The 18,896-nt window shown below is 43.0% G+C and overlaps 1 protein-coding gene across 1 annotated transcript; it reads left to right on the top strand.

Annotated features, from left to right (window-relative positions):
- The first annotated feature begins 5,014 nt into the window (after positions 1–5,014).
- On the top strand, positions 5,015–18,322 carry LOC144142935 (uncharacterized). Its single transcript, XM_077674765.1, has 5 exons — positions 5,015–5,371; positions 6,108–6,388; positions 13,538–13,704; positions 15,230–15,930; positions 17,606–18,322. Exons 1-4 carry the CDS (start codon positions 5,015–5,017, stop codon positions 15,718–15,720), a joined length of 1,296 nt encoding a protein of 431 aa, XP_077530891.1. The 3' UTR covers positions 15,721–15,930; positions 17,606–18,322.
- The last annotated feature ends 574 nt before the right edge of the window (positions 18,323–18,896 follow it).

An 18,896-nucleotide genomic window follows, 5' to 3' on the forward strand; every position in this document is an offset into this window, starting at 1 on the left:
ACCTGACAGCTGACAGTCAATATTCCCTTTAACTGGCAGTTTTAACGGCAAAAACACGATAATATACTTTACATAAAACTGAGTTGAACTGCCGCATTCCCCCCAAAACTGCCACCAAACCATTTGGAAGAAGAACAACGGTCTCAATAAGTTTTGACACGATAGAAGAGGTTTTCTCTGATGTATGTTCACAAAGCATGGAAGAAACTGTGACAGAACATTTCAAAAGAATGCTTGTCGTTTTCTGCGGAACTGGCTGTTTTCGAATATTCCGACTAAAGGAATATATAAGGTACATCGCATTGTCTGTTTCCTTTGTCTGCCTATTTTCACCAAACGAGGCGTTGCGTAGCTTTTTGTCGTCTTTCCGTTCCATGTTCACTTGATAGATAAAAGGTATAGCACCACACTAAACAAAAGCACACAACTGAAAACTCGGGAAGGACGGGAATAACTTAATTTTTGTTTTAATGAGTTTGGTATGCTGAAATGCTCCAGGACACTACGGCGACAACATGTCTTGCTAACATAGGAATCTCCAGACCGTGTAATATCTGTCAGAATCCATACCTGAAAAACGCCTTGCGAAAGTTCTGTCAGGCACACGTGAATGCTAAAGAGGACAGCTTCACCGCAGAAAACACACGCGAGTCTACAATAAATGTAACAAGAAGGCTAAAAAGGGTAAGCTTTCCTCCAGAGTTTGCATAAGAAATGCGCAGTTTCTTTTCTCCGGGGTTTTTGTTATACTAGGGTTCTCACCTAGCACACAAGACATACCATTGCTCCTCCGCCCTATCTCGCTCCTTCCCTAAAAGGAAGCAGTCGGTATCGTTTTTAATGATACCAATTCATAACAATATCAGTTTTAACGATGCATAATTCTAACGCGCATCCTTTTTTTGTTAACAGTAGCCTGAACATTTACATTAACACAAGCAGGCTCAAAACATAAATAAGTTATCAATGAGGCGAAATGTCTTTTGCCAACTGATTGATTGATTGAGGGGTTTAACGCGCCGACGCAACGCAGGCGATGAGGCGCGCCGTAGTGGAGGACTCCGGATTAATTTTGACCACCTGGGGATCTTTATCGTGCGCCGAAATCTCGTACACACGGGCGTTTTTGCTTTTCGCCTCCATCAGAAAAGCGGCCGCCGCGGCCGGGAATCGAACCCGCGACCTCGTGCTCAGCAGCGCAACGCCTTAGCCACTGAGCCACCGGGGCGGGTCTTTTGCCAACTACATGATTTTACGTCTTTTAGATTGCGCAGTAGTATTAGAGTCAAAATATTTTTTTAAATTTTTATCCATAAAGAAACGTGCGTTTTACAGTCGAGGGCGCCTTATAATTGTGGAAAATTGGTATATAATAATAAATGTCCGACACGTATGGCAGGCGTGCGCCTCAAGGTATTGCGGTCAAGCAAGAGCCCTCGTGGTGGTGCTTCACCGTTGATCTACACTGCACCCTTGAAAAAACGCTTGTTATTTCAGGCTGGAAACAAGGCCCCACCCGCTATTTAGTGGTCCTTAGGTCAGTCCATGCCCGTTTGCGAACGTTTTTGTTCACGTTCACAGTGAGAGTTACAACCCTCGGAATTCGTTATTTGGTGCTTTGAAGGTAGTAATTCCGTAACGTATTGCGAAATCCAGAGGATGGACGGATAGATGTTCGAAAAAGTGCAAGCGAAATTAATGCTACACGCACATGAGAAGTGTAAACAGGAGACCAAAACGAGCGTACTTGTTACGTTCTCATAAACAGAGATCATTTTCTACCTCCGCAAAATGATGTAGAAACACTTGCATCGTCACAGCACAAGCTTACGGAGTATTTCTTGTTGGAAATCATATCCTAGAGACACAAATTCCCCGGTCCTCTACTTAGCCTGGTTCCCTGAGTGTTGTGCGGACACTGTCGGCCCCAAAAAATTGCAAAGCCGTTTAGTCAATATTCTTATCTACACTATTACGTGTGTTCATGCTTTGAAAGTCGATCTGACCATATGCTGCTTTCCGCTACACCCTGGGATCTCCGTGAATGACGTTGCGGATAAAATGTCCGCGGCGGCTTACTTAGAAATACATTGAATATAAAAAAGTAGCCTACACCGACCTCAAGCCACACATCAGGCAACACCTTCGTAAAATATGGCAACCAGACTGGGGTGAACAGACAGACAAAAAACTACACGTAATAAAATCACATTTGGGACCATACACAACTAATACGCGCAACAGATACACAGAAGTCGCCTTGGCCAGGCTACGGATAGTCAACACACTTCCAGCGCACTCGCATCTGCTCATGGTATCCTCAAGACCCCCGTGTAGCAGGTGTGGAGAGGCCTTATGTGTAATGCACATAATAATGGGATGCAAAGCGCACGACACCACACGGTGACAGCACTTCTAAAAACTCTACAGACAACGCATAACACTACACCCGTCTTTCGTTTTACCCGACTATCCCAGAATTCCTGACAAACACGCCTTCAAGTTATTATCAGAAATTAAGGTCCTTAAATTCCTGCAGCTCATATCATATCGCGAATAAACCAACTGGCCCTATACACCAGCCACAACAATTGTCTTTAGTTGATTTTCCTTTTTATTACGCACCAATTTCGGGATTTTCGTTTTTCATCTCCGTCACTCAACCACTCTTTTTCGCTCCTTGCCCCAGTTGGCCGCGTGGAAATAAGATCCAATCATCATCACTATCATCAATTTCCCCCTAACTTTTATTTTTATCTTCTTGGCTGTTCTTATCCTTATATATTCGGTATCAGTAAAAACGTGTTTTGGTTGCCTCTGTATCAGATTACCTTCGCAGGAACTAATACTTGTGTCTTACACGATTGGAAGCCCGCAACCGGTTCACGACGTCCATCATTTATTTGCTGAATTCAAATCTGGGCTTACTGCGCTAGAAATCTACTTCTAGCGCAGTAACCCCACCCTGGTAATCTTTGTCTTGTTTTCAAACTGATTACAAAATGGACTTGTGTTTTGTGTTCATCGTACTTCTTGCCCCGTAAGTAGATTAACTTGTGAATATACGTAAAGTCAGCATGATGCCAAGCTGACGCTCTCATATGGTCACGTGTTAATTTAGTGTTTCCTTTTCTTATTTCCTTTTTGTTGTTTTTGCCCATGTGTGTATAAATACCACTGGCCTAAGCATTAAATCTCAGTTGTTAGTCAGCGCCGTGTTTGTGCCCTCTTCTTTCTGTGTCGGTAGCGCTGTTATTATGATCACTTCGAACGCCCATCTAAGTGCCCCTCGGCCACCCGCTCTCTAGAAAATTGAGATTAACGGACGTTTGAGGCCATTTGCGGAATCGTAAACGAGCATCCCGAGAGAGAAAAGCTGTATTGATTTTTGGCACATGTGCAAAACTTGACCAGTCACTAAAGAGGTTTACGCAAGCACGTGCAGAATATGTCATAATAGGAATCATGATCACATTCATTTATTTTATTTTTGTATACGCCTCGCGTACCCTGTCAGGCACCTCGGCCAAGGAAACGTCCCCAATTTCATAAATACCATTATCTCCTACTCTCCTGTCACTAGCTGCACTAGTTACGAACGTTTTTATATATTTACGCCGTCTTCATTCGAAACGATATGGAAAGTATACAAAGGCATCTAGCGGTTTGTGAAAGCACAGAAATCAACGGCAGCACAAAAAGGCAGTAGAAATGGATCACTTCCAAAACACCAACCATCCTAGCAACCAAATACAGCGTTAAAAACACCAACTTTATTGATGGCATCAAAAACATTTATTCTCTAGTTGTACATTCCTGTCTTCGTATACTTGGCAATATATCTTGGGGAAGATCTGCCAATTCGTTTCATCATTCAGTATTTGAAAATACCAAAACTAGGGGGTAAAGAGGTAAGAATTGATTGTACCTATTTTCCCGCTTTGTAATTGGCGGAATTCATAAGCATGTGCTACGACCGTGAGTGGTTTTCAAGGCACTATATTCTATTTGTACAAGCCAATTTATTGAGCAGTTTAATGTCACTTTAAAGAAAAATTGGCCACCGATCATAAACATCTGTGGCCCCTCTATCGATCTCCGACCCGGTGGGACTTCTGCATTGTTCGTCATCGTAACTTTTACGCTACTAATCGACCAGCTAGCTGCACTTCGGCCAAAACCAGTGTCCTTGTCCAAGGAAGATATGGTGTGCATATTATGGGCGATGATAAATGTGATGATGTGAGCACATTTGGTCGTTATACGCGTGTTGGTGCAGATGTGTACCGTCCTTTTACACTGGACATTAAGAATCCTGCAACGAGGCGTACGCAAGTTACCTCACCTAGAACTTTCACTGAAACATTTCGTCTTCTACCCATTGCTTAGAGGTTATATCAGCTGCCGTAACAGCTGGTAAAGCCGAGAGTTCGAAGCAAGCTGTGCAACTGGTTGCGGTAGTGCTATGCGCACTCCCTTCTTGGGCCACGTGACCAAGGCTGATTTCCTCGTCTGATGCTCCCAGGTTGACCATAGTCCTCGGTACGCCAGAAACTGTCGATGGATCCGCAATGGCTTTTCTTTCAGTGATCAGGTTGCACACAATGAAGGTTGCCCACTTGGTTTACCTTTCAGTTCTTCAGAACAGTCTTTAGCTATGAAGGCCTGCTTAAAGCAGGTATAAATGGTTTCTAGCAATGTTTTTGCTATATCAAAAGTACTTCGCACGTACTTGTTTGAAAGTTTCCCAAATAAACTTCTTTACAAGACCACGAGTGAACCTCATGTTCAAAATCAGTTCGGCTAACTGTTAAGAAAAAATACATTTGTTTAATGTTGGCTAGTCGTTTTTCTGTTGCGGCAGAGTTGGAACTAATTGAAGCTGAATAATGCCTGCAACAAAGTAGAAGGCACTATATCTTAAAACACTTTTTCCTCTTTTTTCAGAAACAAGCCTGAAGAAGATAGCCACAACATTTTGTCTTCGACATCAGGATCAATGTACAGTACCAGCATGACTGCCAAGGTACCACAAGCGCAAGTGACACCGGTCCCAATCCTCCAATTGAACAGCAGTGGTACCGAACTTCCGGTGCAGAACGGCGAAGTGTGGCCTGAGGACGTAGCATTGGAAGAAGACTTCTCTGAGGCCTTTCAGCGTGCTGTGACTGTGCTTGGACATTTGTACACCCTATTCATCCCCCTACTTATCATCTTGGGTCTTGTTGGAAACGGTCTCTCTTTCGTTACGTTCCTCTTCACTAGACTAAAGGTGCGGGCGTCGAGCTTTTACCTCGGTACATTGGCACTGTCAGACTTCGGCTACCTCTTCATCATGGCTTTCCTATGGCTGGACAAGCAGGGTGTAAAGGTGAAACTTCTTCATTTTATGGGGATAAAGAGATAATAGGTACGCTGCTCTGGTGCTTAGCCCGTCGGAGAGGTGTGTCTAGCATATATTTAAAGGCAACCAATATCAAAACGAGCGAAATATTTTTACTTCTATTATCCTGGCTTGTCGTTGCTAGACGGCTCATCCTAAATGTCCTAAAGTGTCAATTGTATTTTGGGAAACCGCCTTATTTGATTGGGATTCGTGAGGTAAGGACGCACGGACTTATAAAACGAGCTGTTCTGCACAAACCACAGGCTCTGTTATCCCCGCAGATGGCATTGTTGTACTTGAGAGTACAATAGAAGTGTAATAATTGAAATTGCTTCAGGCGAGCCCCCCAAGGCGCTGTAAGTGGGTTGCAATTTCCGTTTAAAAAAACTTCATAGTTTTCTTAGGCATAGAAGATATTCGTGGATAAATCAACTAGAAAATTTTGTGAAGACTGCGTCTCGGCAATACAGTTGGATTGTTTCTGTCATTGCAGAGCAAAACAAGCAGTTAGGTCCTTCAATAATTTAATCAATAATCTAATGTAAACCAACGGTAATATAATTGTACATATTCCAACTGGGTGTGGTAATTTTAACAGTTTGTGTTGTGATTTATAGATTTATGTCTCCCCTAGATGTATAGCTTGTGAATCTTATGAAACATTGTTCGTCCACAGCAATTTCACACTGAACGGTCATTTTTACGGCACATTGGCGAGCAGATGCTGAACAAGCGTGGGTTGTGCCAGGGCATCTTGTACTTCTCGTCGGCGTTCAGCTTCTGGTCGGTGTGGCTCACGGTTACATTCACGGCCGAGCGCTGCCTTGCCGTCCAGTGCCCCTTATGGAGGCTGCAGCTGGGTACCCGCAGCCGTGCCCGAGCAACAGTTGCTGCCACTGCCATGGCTTCCTTCCTGCTCAATGCTTACCTGCTGCTGCTCACGGACGTTGTCGTCTATGAAGATGGCACATCTGCCTGCAACCACCGGCCAGAGTTTGAACAGTGAGTTATGTTCAGTAGATTTAAAGCGCAACCCTACCAAACAGCTGTGGTAAAACAGTAGGAAAGAAGAAGGCATGATGAATAGGAGCTGAAGACATGGCCACGGGAAGGGCAGTGGCTGGTCGGCCTGTTTTCGAGTGAAACTCAGCCGACGTTTAGTGATAGCATTCTTTTAATTTCAAGGAAAATCTCAGAAGTATATTACGTTTATTTAGAATTCATGAAACTTTTTCGAAGTGGTAGATAGCTTGCTTATAGTACACTGAAACATAAAAGTTACTGATTCGGATCTAGTTTCAAAATTGAAGACTCCGTCAAGGAGCCTTCACTATAAGCGCTTTCTAACGATCCTAGCTTTTGTTTCGCTAAAATTATATCAGGTGCCCCACAAGACACAGTACTACACCCTACTACTGGTCTTCATTGACGATCCTGATTTTCCTGACACATTTAAGGCACACGTGGAATCTCACATGCTGTTCGCGCAATGTACTTTAGCGTTAACACTTATAATTTCAAAACTGCAACAGTCTCGTTTGACCATATCTCGGTTCGGATTAACAAGTAACAATTGAGTCTGAACGCTATTAAATTGAGAATAGTGCGCTTTTGGCAACACCCTCCGGCAGCTCGGTTCGCTTCTAAATAAGCAATTCTTAAGTATTGCTTCTCGCCTCTAAAAAATAACTCCTCTACCTATACCTCTATACCTACTGCTTTTTCCGCAACAAACATGAAACACACGTTATCTCGAATTTGGACTCACCCTAGGCTTTATGAATCCACATTTTATAGCTGTAATGCCTAAAGTAGAGTTTCTCTCAAAACTCGGGTGTGCTCGCAGCCGTTCAGAATCTTCACCTGTTCTGTTAATACACCGGTGAGTTGTGATTGTGCACTTGATCAAATTTCCGCGGAATGAAAAATAATGCTACTACTTTTTTGTGAAATAGCTGACGGTCTTGTTGTCACCTGCTACAGGCAGCGGAATCTAAAAGAATTGCTAGCAGTACTACGAGTTGCAGCTAGCGGCATTTAGTGAAAGCGGTACCATAAAGAAAATATCAGAATAATGGTCTCCGATTGTAACTGTTGTCAGATAACATTCGACGTTAAAATTGCTTTGTAATCAGTAAAAGCCCAACCTCGTCGCATTCTCAGCGGTGGTTATAACAACTGTATCACGAACCACCTGATAATCTAAATTCTGCCTGTTTTATCTGCAGTAATTGAATCTTCACAAGCACACTAATTGGAATAAGAATATTATAAAAGAATCCAACACGGGCAATACGCCCCTAAAAATATTTGCCATTAGCAGCTTTATTTTGTACAAGCGTGATGTAATTTACAGTATTGAAACGGCGAATTTTCTGTCAACATACGTAGAGCACTAACATGTCTTTGCCATGATTTGATTCTGTCGACAAGAAAAATACTGTGTTCGTACAGTGACCTTGAAACTAATATGAAGCTAGCTTTTCAACCAATCACACTACATCGGTGTCTGCTATTACTATGGCTGCGTGTTCGCTGTGTTTATTTTTGTTAAAATTCGGAGGTTGTTGTGCTGCATTTGTTTGTTAGCGACATTTCGCTGTTCACCAAAGTTTTTCTCTTTTGATACAACATATCCGCATTTTCCATTTTATTCCGCTATGGTTTAAACAATCCATACTTTAGGTGAAATTATATATGAACACGCACACCTGAGAACGCTCGGAGCGCATTTTTATTGTCTCGTATGTTGGAATGGCAGGCACACATACACGTACACAAGCACGAGTAGTTAAACACGAGACATGTGCAGTCATGGATAAATGAAAGCGAGCACAAAATTATGAACTAGAACACGGGAAAACAAAATAAAAACGTCTTAGCGGTACATTTATGACGGGTTAGTGGTGTATTTGAAAGCGATTGACTTTCCCCACTTTGTTACTATAACTAGGCCACGCCTAAATTTGGCTTGCATGGAAAGAAATCGTGCTATTGCAGTGTTGTGGTCATACTTTGGGAATGGTGTTTTATCTGTTCATAAATGTACGCGTTTCCTATTTTAAAGTTTGTTGTATTACACCAAAGCTGTCCCTCAAAGGCCTACCGTAAAGGTTTTGAAAAGAGATGCGCTCCTTTAAAGGTTCCCAAGCTTTTCTCGCGAATCACGTCATAACATTATCGGCAGAAAACTATGATAAGAACCATGCCAAGACATTTGTTAAATTGGCAATAAGCGTACTCCACCAGACATAGTTTACCTTTGGTGTAGTTTATATCGGCCAAACCGACAAATATATGAATGAGCGCTTTGCAGAATATGCCGTTCGAATAAAGATCGAGGCAATGACACATTCTGCAGTTCATATTAAAAATTCTTACCGTGCACCCGACCTGCTAAATGCCAAAATAGTACAAAAAATAGGCACGTCACACCAAGTGACGTCTCAGAAGCTTTTTTCTGTCCAACCAAATCATGGTAGATAACCCTTGTTTAAACAAGTATAGTGGTCTATAAAGGGAACAAAAGACACCCCTTGTTGAACCGGTGGCCATTCGTAGTCATCGACGGAAAGTGCGAACAGCCAGTGGTGCCGATAACATACCTGATATTCTCAAGAATCTTATTTTCTGCGGTCGTGTGCCCTAAAACTGGTGGTTGCGTTATACATCCGAATTCTGCGAAATTTCTCCTGCGCGAGTTTTACGGATTTTTTCTGATTCATCAAAAATCCCGGAGTCTTAGTTATAACACAAAATAATTAGTTACAACGGGAAGAGTTTCCAGCGGCCTTTATCCTTTGCCCGTCTAGTATACAACAAAAGGTAATAACATTCGCAATATCGTTTATACAACTAAGCAAACTACATACGGCAATAATAAATTGTCATTGCTGCCCACTCACTCATTGAAATTCATAATACTTTCATATTGTACTTACAACCGTTAGAGTAGAGAATAAACACAAAGAATCTTCAACTAAATTGTGACAGAAAAGTATGATATGTACTAGCATATACAACTAACAAATTTAGGCGGCGATATCAATTTATGGGATTTCTAGCCCAAGAAAGCGAATCAACGAAAATGATCAGTTCGGTTTTAGGAAAAATGTCTCACGTCAATAAACTGACCATTGAGTTGCGTAAGTCGATTGGACGACGGTGTAGGCTGCGTTCACTGATGCCTTTATGGCTTTTAAATTTTTCATGTGACTAAATCTACAATTTTAGATTATGCGAATGTATTTTGTGAAGGGTGTGGCAACACTCAAAAACTATGTTGTAACCAAAGAACCAGTCATTACTGTGAGGCAGATATTTCGGTCTCAGCCTGCCCGTTAGGGAAATTTTCCAATACAAAACCTTTTTCTAAGCAATACTGCGTACTCAAAACAAACGAAGTGTAATAATTTCATGAGTGTTGCAGACAAAGCGCAAGGTTGTTTTAGTCATACAAGTTGTTGTTTTATAGCGGCCCCCACGTTTGCCGGACGCAAACATGCTTTATTCTTCGAAAAATAATTTGATTTCGGATAAAACTTTGATTCTCCCGCCAAATCGCGTTTTGTAACCTCTGCGACGAAGTAACCAGAATAGGGCTTCGAGCAAACGTTAGTTCGTCGTTTATTCTGCAGCGGGCTGGGGAACGCCTTGCTTATCTTCAGTCCTTCTAGATGGCGCACTATACTGTTCCACGCAGCTGTTATCCTTTACTTTGTTTCTCACCATATTGGCACCTGGTTTGTTTTGGATACGGCAGGCAGAAATCACTTCGTTAGTCGTGGGGTATGATCGACGAAGAGGGTCACGTAACACAATGTCGCTTATGTGAATCCGCCAGTGTTGTGTAAGACAACCCCAAAGTGCCGCACGGCTGTAAAGCTATACAAAAAGCATAGTGTGCTCAGTACCTACCGCTGCACGCACTCGAACGTCTAAGCTTGGGTGAACTTTCGTAACTTCCCTTGCTACCGCACCTTTATTATGTCTAGAAAATCAATAAGCATTACACTTCAGCGAAAATAGCTCGTTCTACAAGCTTATAAGCCTTGCGTAACTTGCACTTTCTTTTGCCGGTCTAGACAATACCACAACTGTACATGTGACGTCTTATATTGTAGTGTTGGAAATGAGATAGTCAGTCGCATGCCCATTCCCTTTTTTATATGTAGCTTATTTGAGCGAAGTTAACGTTTAATGTTATGTCAGTATGATTCTAAGCAGGCAATCTTTCGAATCGACCAAACTTGAGTTTTGTCTGCAAGGCCCCTTTAAGAGTGCTGCAGGCCGTCGTAGCAACAAATGCCTTTTACTGCAGTTAAGCTAGAAGATTGTTGCGATGGTTAGTCAATTATGCCTTCAAACTGCTGAATAAAACAAGGTTAGCCGCAAAGAGATCAGAATCGAAAATGTTACGACAAGATATGGTGATGCGCATGTATTAAACATTTGGATAGATTATGTGTGTAAAACTCTTAAATTACAACAAACAATGAGACGAAGTCAGATATATTCAGGAACAACCATAAAATACTTTACATTAAACGCACAAACGCAGTAAAGAATAATAAATCAACTTCAGTTTCAAGAAATATCTGTAGTTCATAACATCCCGTGTTTTTTCGACAAGGAAGTTTGATCGCATGTATAAATACATCAAACATACAACTGAATGATTGCGTGGGCTTTTCCAATGTGAATATTTTCAACCTTCACTAAAAGCCAATTTTTGAATCCTGGCATTATACTTAAGCAGTAACATTTAATACCTTGAACTGCCAGGACCGTCGATCTTTCCCTTACAACCCGCCCCCCCCCCCCCCCCCCCCCCCAGGCAAAAATATTTTTCTCTCTGTTGACGCGGAAAGCTGCTTGGGCTATAGTAAAGAAGCATTGTTACTAGCGCCTACAGGGAAATAAACCTACTTTACGAAAAGAATCCATGCGAATTTGGTATCCTCGTACTTTCAGTTTCATTTCAAGCGAGAGAGTCTGGGTCTACGGACCCAATCGCCCATTGTTCAGCTCAAACCAGGAGTTCCTTTTCTCTCATTCTTTTCGCGTGATGAAGGCTTTGACCAGTAGTCTATGGAACGTCCACTCACCCGTCCTGCCACAGTGACCGTGCCGGTTGGCGTCGCTTCCGGAATCGAATTCCGGTCAATCCGGATCATTCCTTCCCGACAGCCTGATTCTGTAGACGGGAGCGATGCATCTCGCTTTTCTCATTTGCTGCTTTTGCGAGAGATCCCCGATGTGTTAGAGGTCGTTAGGGGGACCTCGGTGTTAACGTCAGTTGTTTGAACAGCTCTTCAAATTTTATCTGAGACCCGGCTTGCAACCGGTTCTTGTCCTAAGGGAAGCATTTGCACGGGCTTGGCCATCCACGCTTGATCACGCACACTGGTGCAATAGTACCACGCCCTTCTATATTTTGCGGATTTATTACTTCGTTCGGATCTCTTCGTGCAGCAGAGACTGCAACTGCTGCTACATGGGATCGTTCAGTTCTATGTCGTGGAAATTCGCATAGTCGAATAGAAAATTTGACCTCACCCTACTTTTGTTTGGTCACTCCCCTTCTCAGGTAGGCCGGGATTGGAGGTGTTTATAAGCAATAAAGGCACCTGCATGGCTAGGAGAAGCAAAAATACCAAAAGTGTGTTTATTCTGACGTGGAAGAGTTTTTACCCTTTTGTGCCTTTTGCACCAATTCCCACTTCCCAACCTGAGTTAAGTACCCTCAAAAATCAAGCATTATCATGCCATAAATCCTGTAATGAAAACATCGGAGACATTCAATGTGCCTCTTTATATAGGCGGTCTAGTTATCGTAATATGGCGAATGGCCTGAAAAGCTAACCGAAAGCTCGACAAACCTACCTCAATATTTATCCACCAAAAGGTACAAAAAATAGCATAGAAGTGAATAGAATGTATGTACCTAATTGCAAACACGGCAATTAAAAAGAAATACCAAAAATAATAGCAGAAGTATTTAGGCAAGTTAAGGGCTGGCGCGGAAACAATGAGCTGCTGCGTATGTTTTTTTTTAACCCGGCCGAATGTCTCTGCTATGGTATACTACATGCCCTGTTATTCATCAGAGCCCCTGCTTGCTGCTTTTATTTTCTAGACTTTTTTGTCTCCAATCCCCGTTTTGAGAAAACAGTTGTGAAAGTACCGGCATTGTGGCACAGGCTTGAACTTATAACTGATGACATCTGCAATGAAACCTAAATAGAATGAGACAGGGGCCGTTCACATTGAAAAACAAGGCGAAATATAACGTTGGGGTTGAGACATTGTGGTAAAAAACAGAAAAATATATGGTAATTCATATTGTACACCGCAGGTACGTTCATTATCTGGAAGATGGCATGAATAGAATTGATCGTTCCGGGCCTTGTTAGAAGGAATGGAGAGATTACAGGGTTCAAAGTAATAGGGTTTAAAAACTCTTATATGTACACAGCTGAGGAGAATGTAAAAAGCTGCAGTATGCAAGAGCAGACATTTTCGCACCCATGGTGTGTGGGAGCCGGAGAAATCAAGTGAAATCTGACTGTAATTGGAGCGTAAAGCTTGGCCGCCAGGTGCTCACTCCGAAATATATTGAAAGGGTTTTAAACTCAAAACAAATCTACGTCATACATTTCAGACAGTGAAAGCGATCTGAATAATTATTAGAGGCTTGGGCTGTCGGAATCTCCTGTTTTCGTCGTAATCGTCATTCGTCACATAGAGTCATGGTACTAAACAGCGGGAATCTTATTTACGCCTTGATCTGGAGCGTAACGCGCGCTAAAAGACACCAGGACACTCGTTTATGCCTCGCACAGGGGGCTTCGAAACACGTACTAAAAAACAAGACCCTCGTTTACGCCTCGCGCTAGAGAGTTTGTACTTCGAAAACAAGAGACTTATACGGCAAAGCTGTATACCTCTACCCCCGACTGATTTCATCTCCGTTGGCAAAAACGCCTAGGTTCCAACAATCGACTTAGACACTGCAGGCTTCGCCCCTTAAATGTTTCATGTTAGTGGAGATCGCCCACAATTTTTTTCTGTTAGAGTGCCACCAGCATTAAACCCGTACCGATAGTAACTGCAAAGTGGCGCAATTTTTTTCTTTTTATCTCTCCCCAGGATCCTGCACTACACAAACATCGTGGACACCGTGGTCACTTTAATTGTGCCATTCCTGCTGATCGTCATTATGAACTTCATGATCGGACGAGCCCTGTACCTGTTTAACGCACGCAGAAAACTGCAGAGGGTGAACAGTGTACAGATGGACTCATCTTTTGAACCTGGTATGTTTCACCAGTGCTCATAGGAGAAATTTTATGCAAGTGTATATTTCATACATGCTAAAATGGCGTCAGACGTTTTGTACACCACCTGGAATGAATTCTTCAAGTTTCCACCCGGAAACATAAATGAGGCAGTTTAATTGTAAATTAAAGCACAAATATTTCATGATTGTATGCCTAAAGTTAAAACCCCCTACCGAAACGTATTTCTTAAGAAGAAGGACAGAACACCACACGATGATCTTTGTCGCAAAATACCAGCTCCTTTGAAAATGATGTAAATAATGCCAGTGTATCCATGGCCACAACTACTTTATGCCTCCTCTTTTCTTCATTTCCCCCTCCCCGTTTACATGTTCTTCCTGTCCTTTATTTTTCTGTTCTCAGTCATCAAAACCATGTTCCTCTTCCTTGCTGCCTAACTAAATCGTACCGTTGCCACCCTGTTCTGCTCCCTACTTTTCTATGTTGCCAAACCTACAGTGACTCACCAAAGTCGCCACTACACTTATCCCTCGCCCTTCCTCCCCTCTTTTTCTCGCATCGTATTCTCCACCTCCCTGGCCTGATTTTCTAAACGTGGTCCTGATCGATACTTTCCAATCATCTGAGCAATATTTCTCACTATTGAGGTCGAAAGGCTTAAGTCCCCCATTCTGTGACAATCCAGTTTAGTTGTTACACTTTTCAGGCGTAAAAAATTGCCGTATTTGTAAAGAGTAAAAAACAATTGAGTTTGCAAGGAATGTTGAGTCGGTATATGGTATATGAAGATGAATATGCAGCCGGGTTTCCAACGTAGCAGGCCAATGAGTTAACTCTAATTTAACTCCACACATTGCCTGAGGTGGAAGAAAAGTGAAACTAGTGCTTGCTGCGTGATCAATAAATGTACTGCGCATCGGTAGTCATGCCTCTCAGGCGCGCAGAGATCTGGTTCTGGTAAAGCTGTTTCCTAAGAAAACCAGCCTGCCTGTTTTAGTCCTCACCACCAACGTCATCATCATCAGCAGCAGCAGCCTGCTGAGGTCCACTGCAGGACGACGGTATCTGCCATTGTCCTCCAACCAATTCTGTCCTGCGCCACCCCCGTCGACAGTTTGCCCCCGAAGTTCTGTATTTTATCTCTCCATACCCTGTTTATTTCGCGCCAAAAAACGAAAAGAAGGACACACGGAAAGACGGTGAAGAAAGAAGTCATCGGTGACTGTCTGGGGCCGCAATGATCGTTTTTGCTCATAACATGCCAAGCATTCATTTACATGATGAAGACGACTGCTTTAAAGTGAAGAGTATGCTGTAAAATTTGTAATTTCGCCATCACCAGAAGTAGCGTTGTTATTAAACACTCTAGCGCACGCAAATAAGGCGGTTAATTATAACTGTAAGCATACCTCGAGCTGTGCATTACATGTTCTGTTTCCGGTTCTACTACAGTAACCAAACAAGAATACCTTAAAGTATATCTCATTAAAACCTAAATGTTCCTTTGCCAAAACTGATCAATAACTCGTCTTTTTTGCAGATAACCGGTACGCTTCCAACTGTACTCCCAGCGGCAGCAACAAAGTGGTCGCCACTTTGGTAACCACCAGCAGGATTACGCTGCCAAAAAACCAGCCCAGCCCCGGGATGCACCCCAGCCAGATCAGCGTCAACCGTATGCTGTTCCTCGTCTGCACCGTCTTCATCATCCTCAACCTGCCCAGCTACGTGGTTCGGATCAATGTGTTCGTCCTTTCCATCCGCAACCAGCCAGTGCCAGATTACGTGCTGCTGCTCCAGCGGTACTTCATGCTCCTCTATTACACAAACTTCGCCGTAAACTTCCTCCTCTACACCCTGGGCAGTCGTACCTTCCGCCGCATGATGCGGCAGTACCTGAGGACTAAGTGGCGATTTCTTATCTCAATGTGTCACACGACGGACGCCTTGGAGTCTCGTGCAGACGTGCCATCGTTCAAAGTAGTGCACGGGCCCTCACCGGGCCCCCACCACATAGTGCCGAAGACATGATGCAACCAGAAGGGACGAGATTGGATCTGCACTTTACCTGCGGTGGCACTCAAGGAAGTCGCAAGAGGCAACGGTCACAATACGCACAAACATGGCATCAACTTGCACTCGGATGAGCAGCACCGGTGTTGCTACCGGTTTCCCTTAATAAAGACGACATCCGAGTCGAGCTTCACCTTTGGCCTGCATGAGCAACTCCTGGGTGGCCAGGTGAGAAAGGAGGTCATTCACTCATGCTGGCAGTTGACTTTCTTGCTGGTCACTCGCTCATTTACAAAAAAATTGGAACCAAGAGAGATAATTGTATGGCGATGAAATTCCGGTTTAACGGACATATTTAAAGCTTGGCAGCTTTATTTGGGGATCCATGCACTTATCGGCACGCAAAAAGTTTGCTTCGAAAGCGAAAGATTTCTGGTGCGATGAGAGACGGCGTGCTGCGTCAATAGAGGGGTGTTTATGAAAATAGAAGAACGTTTGAGGAATTAGTTGTCAGCTGCAGTTATAGGAAGCGGGAGAAGCACAATATTATGTTACAAATTTCATGACAGCCAAAATAAAATATTCCGACCAACAGGCATACTTTGAGATACCAAGCTTTATGCGACTCCTCGGCTCCTTTTATTGGGAGTAAATCGGGCTTAGCGGAGTATTTATAGAGGCAGTGGAAATTTATTTTTTGCATGTTCCTATATACCCGCGTGGCCCGAGTCGTAATTGGTAAGCTGTGCGCAGCAGCCTTTCAAGCATATTCGACCGTTTCTGTACACGGTGAACTTAACTTTATGCGGCTGTCTTTTAAAAGAACGTGGCATTGAGACAAGACTATCAGGCTGATCAGTCTCTTTTATGGCGAGCGTCGCTATGGTGTAAAACTTAGGAACATAAAAAGCACTCTCCTTTCATTGACACGAGAATGTAGAAACAGTGGTACTCGACGTCACAGAAAACGACATACGTCTTTCTGAGTTGCACAAAAAAGAACGCCAATTCTCGTCAGCGTAGAGTTACACCTCTGGTAAAGTTGTTACCACTGATGGTGTCTTTGAGTACGCTTTGGGACATAAACCCGCTTGTAGTTAAGAAAGATTTTGTAGTACGTTTTTATGGTTCCCCTCGCACATTTTGCCACATGCGTAAAAAAGACAGAATTTCGGAGCACGTAGTTACTTTAAGAATGTGTCTCCCCGGGCCCTGAAATAGAATATTTAGGTTTTATTCTTTGGAAATGGATTGCATAAAAATGACAGAAAGAACAAAGCCAGAACAACACTGTAAAAAATTACCCAGACCATAGCCAGCTGCACTTTACCTCGGCCTTATGCCATTACGTGATGCATGAGTGCAGGCACTGTACACCTGTAATATTGTGCTTCTCCCGTAGCACATAAGACTTCCAGTTCCATCCCACATTCATAAACTGACGATGGTGCCTTAAGCATCACGGTGGTATATCGTCAGGCTGCAACAGAAAGACAATTTCATGATTATTTGCTCGACATCACCACAATAAATCTGCCGTATCTAGTACAGATAAAGATAAAAAATACTTCGAAATTTTTAAGCATTTCAAACAGCATGAAACGTTCAAGAACCATTGCGCAAGATTTGTTAAAGAATTCATTATCACATCTGAAAGACCATGCGGTAAATGATTGAAGAGAACTGTGTTCATTAAAGTCGCTTCGTTTGCTGAGTATCTATTTCCTTTAGCGCAAAGGAGAGTATAAAAGCCTTCGCCACACATGAGCTCCTCACCCGTGTCTGCCATCATTCGGAGCTCTCGAGGTTGTGTCGTCCCATACCGCATTTCGCACCAATCGCTTGTTTCTTTGTGTGCGGTTAATATTAAGCTCTTACGGCCTTTTAATTTTTCGTCTTTCAGGTGGCGGTGTGCTCGCATACTGGCTCCGACGGCTCGTCCCTGGTGATAAGTGCTTCAGATACAATTGTTCGATCGATTCGTTCCGACTGAAACCGGGGTACAATAAGTAGCGGTGAAGCAATGTTCTTCATGGACTACTACGCTTGCTCAAAAGACTGCTACAAGTTCCAGCACTTCACGTGGGAGCAAGCCTTCAACGTTTCAAACCGGAAAACTTGTAGATTGCAAGCTGTGAGCACGGTGTAGAAAAAGCGGCATAGTTACCTTTCCGGGGGAGCCTAAGCCGAAAATTGATGTAATTTTCAGGATTTCTCGACCTGGCAAGCATCTAGCGTGGTTGTGTCAGATATGGTTCTGGTGGACCGTGATCGTGCGCGGAACATTTTGTCTCACAGTATATATGTGGTCCCATAATAGAGCGAAATTTATCTCTGTAACCGGGCGTACGTCTTAACCCCCACAATTTTCTAATGTTCCACCTGTAAGTCGTGCTGTTGCGCGCCGCACCAGACGGTCGGGTAATCATACACGCGTACAGAGTGTGAAAAGAAAATTTCTAACTCCGCTTTGCTCAAACTGTGTATTTGGTGGTTTTACAAGGAGGTTTCAAGATAACACGTTGTGTATGAAAGTGGGAACGAAAACAAGTTTCTTGTGCTGTTGACTGTACTTGTACGTGCGTCAGTAGCTTCTAAGGTGCTCATATATGAAAGTGAAGTTCTCACCGTTTCAAATTCCTGTTCAACCGAGGACTCGGTATTTTGTAACGTGTTTTCAGCCTGACTCGATCATCAAATAAAAACGCGAATCTCTCATCAGTGCTCTCACCAATTACTTTTTAAGTAGCTATGATTTTGTTTTTAAGGTTGACGAGAAGTGGTAAACATCCACAATGTAAGTAAGTAAGTGCAATCCTAATGCTGGGTGACTCTTAGTGAAGTTACCACCCAAACGCAACTGTGATACAAATATGCCTCGAAATTTGTTAGAATATTAACATGCCCAACACGACAGTTCTGCGAAACAAAGTGCACGTGTCTTTCTTTTGGTTATTCGCTGAAGATGGTCACATTTTAAGCAAGGGATTCGTTGTACGTCATTGCAAAAGCATTGTTGAGTGGTCACAGCTCGTTCAATGACAGCTAACGGGCTCGAACAGTCTCCAAATAATATTTCTTAAAGCGGCTTGAGCGTCAGCTCTTCTTCCTTCAATCATTTTCCGACACAGCTCAACCTTTTCATTCAAAACATACCGTGTGAAATCATACCCTTGCAAAGTGGCCAACTAGGT

The sequence above is a fragment of the Haemaphysalis longicornis genome, unplaced genomic scaffold (genome assembly GCF_048455015.1).
Source record: "Haemaphysalis longicornis isolate Haplotype H1 unplaced genomic scaffold, Haemaphysalis longicornis Haplotype H1 scaffold_6, whole genome shotgun sequence".
NCBI classification, from domain to species: Eukaryota; Metazoa; Arthropoda; class Arachnida; order Ixodida; family Ixodidae; genus Haemaphysalis; species Haemaphysalis longicornis.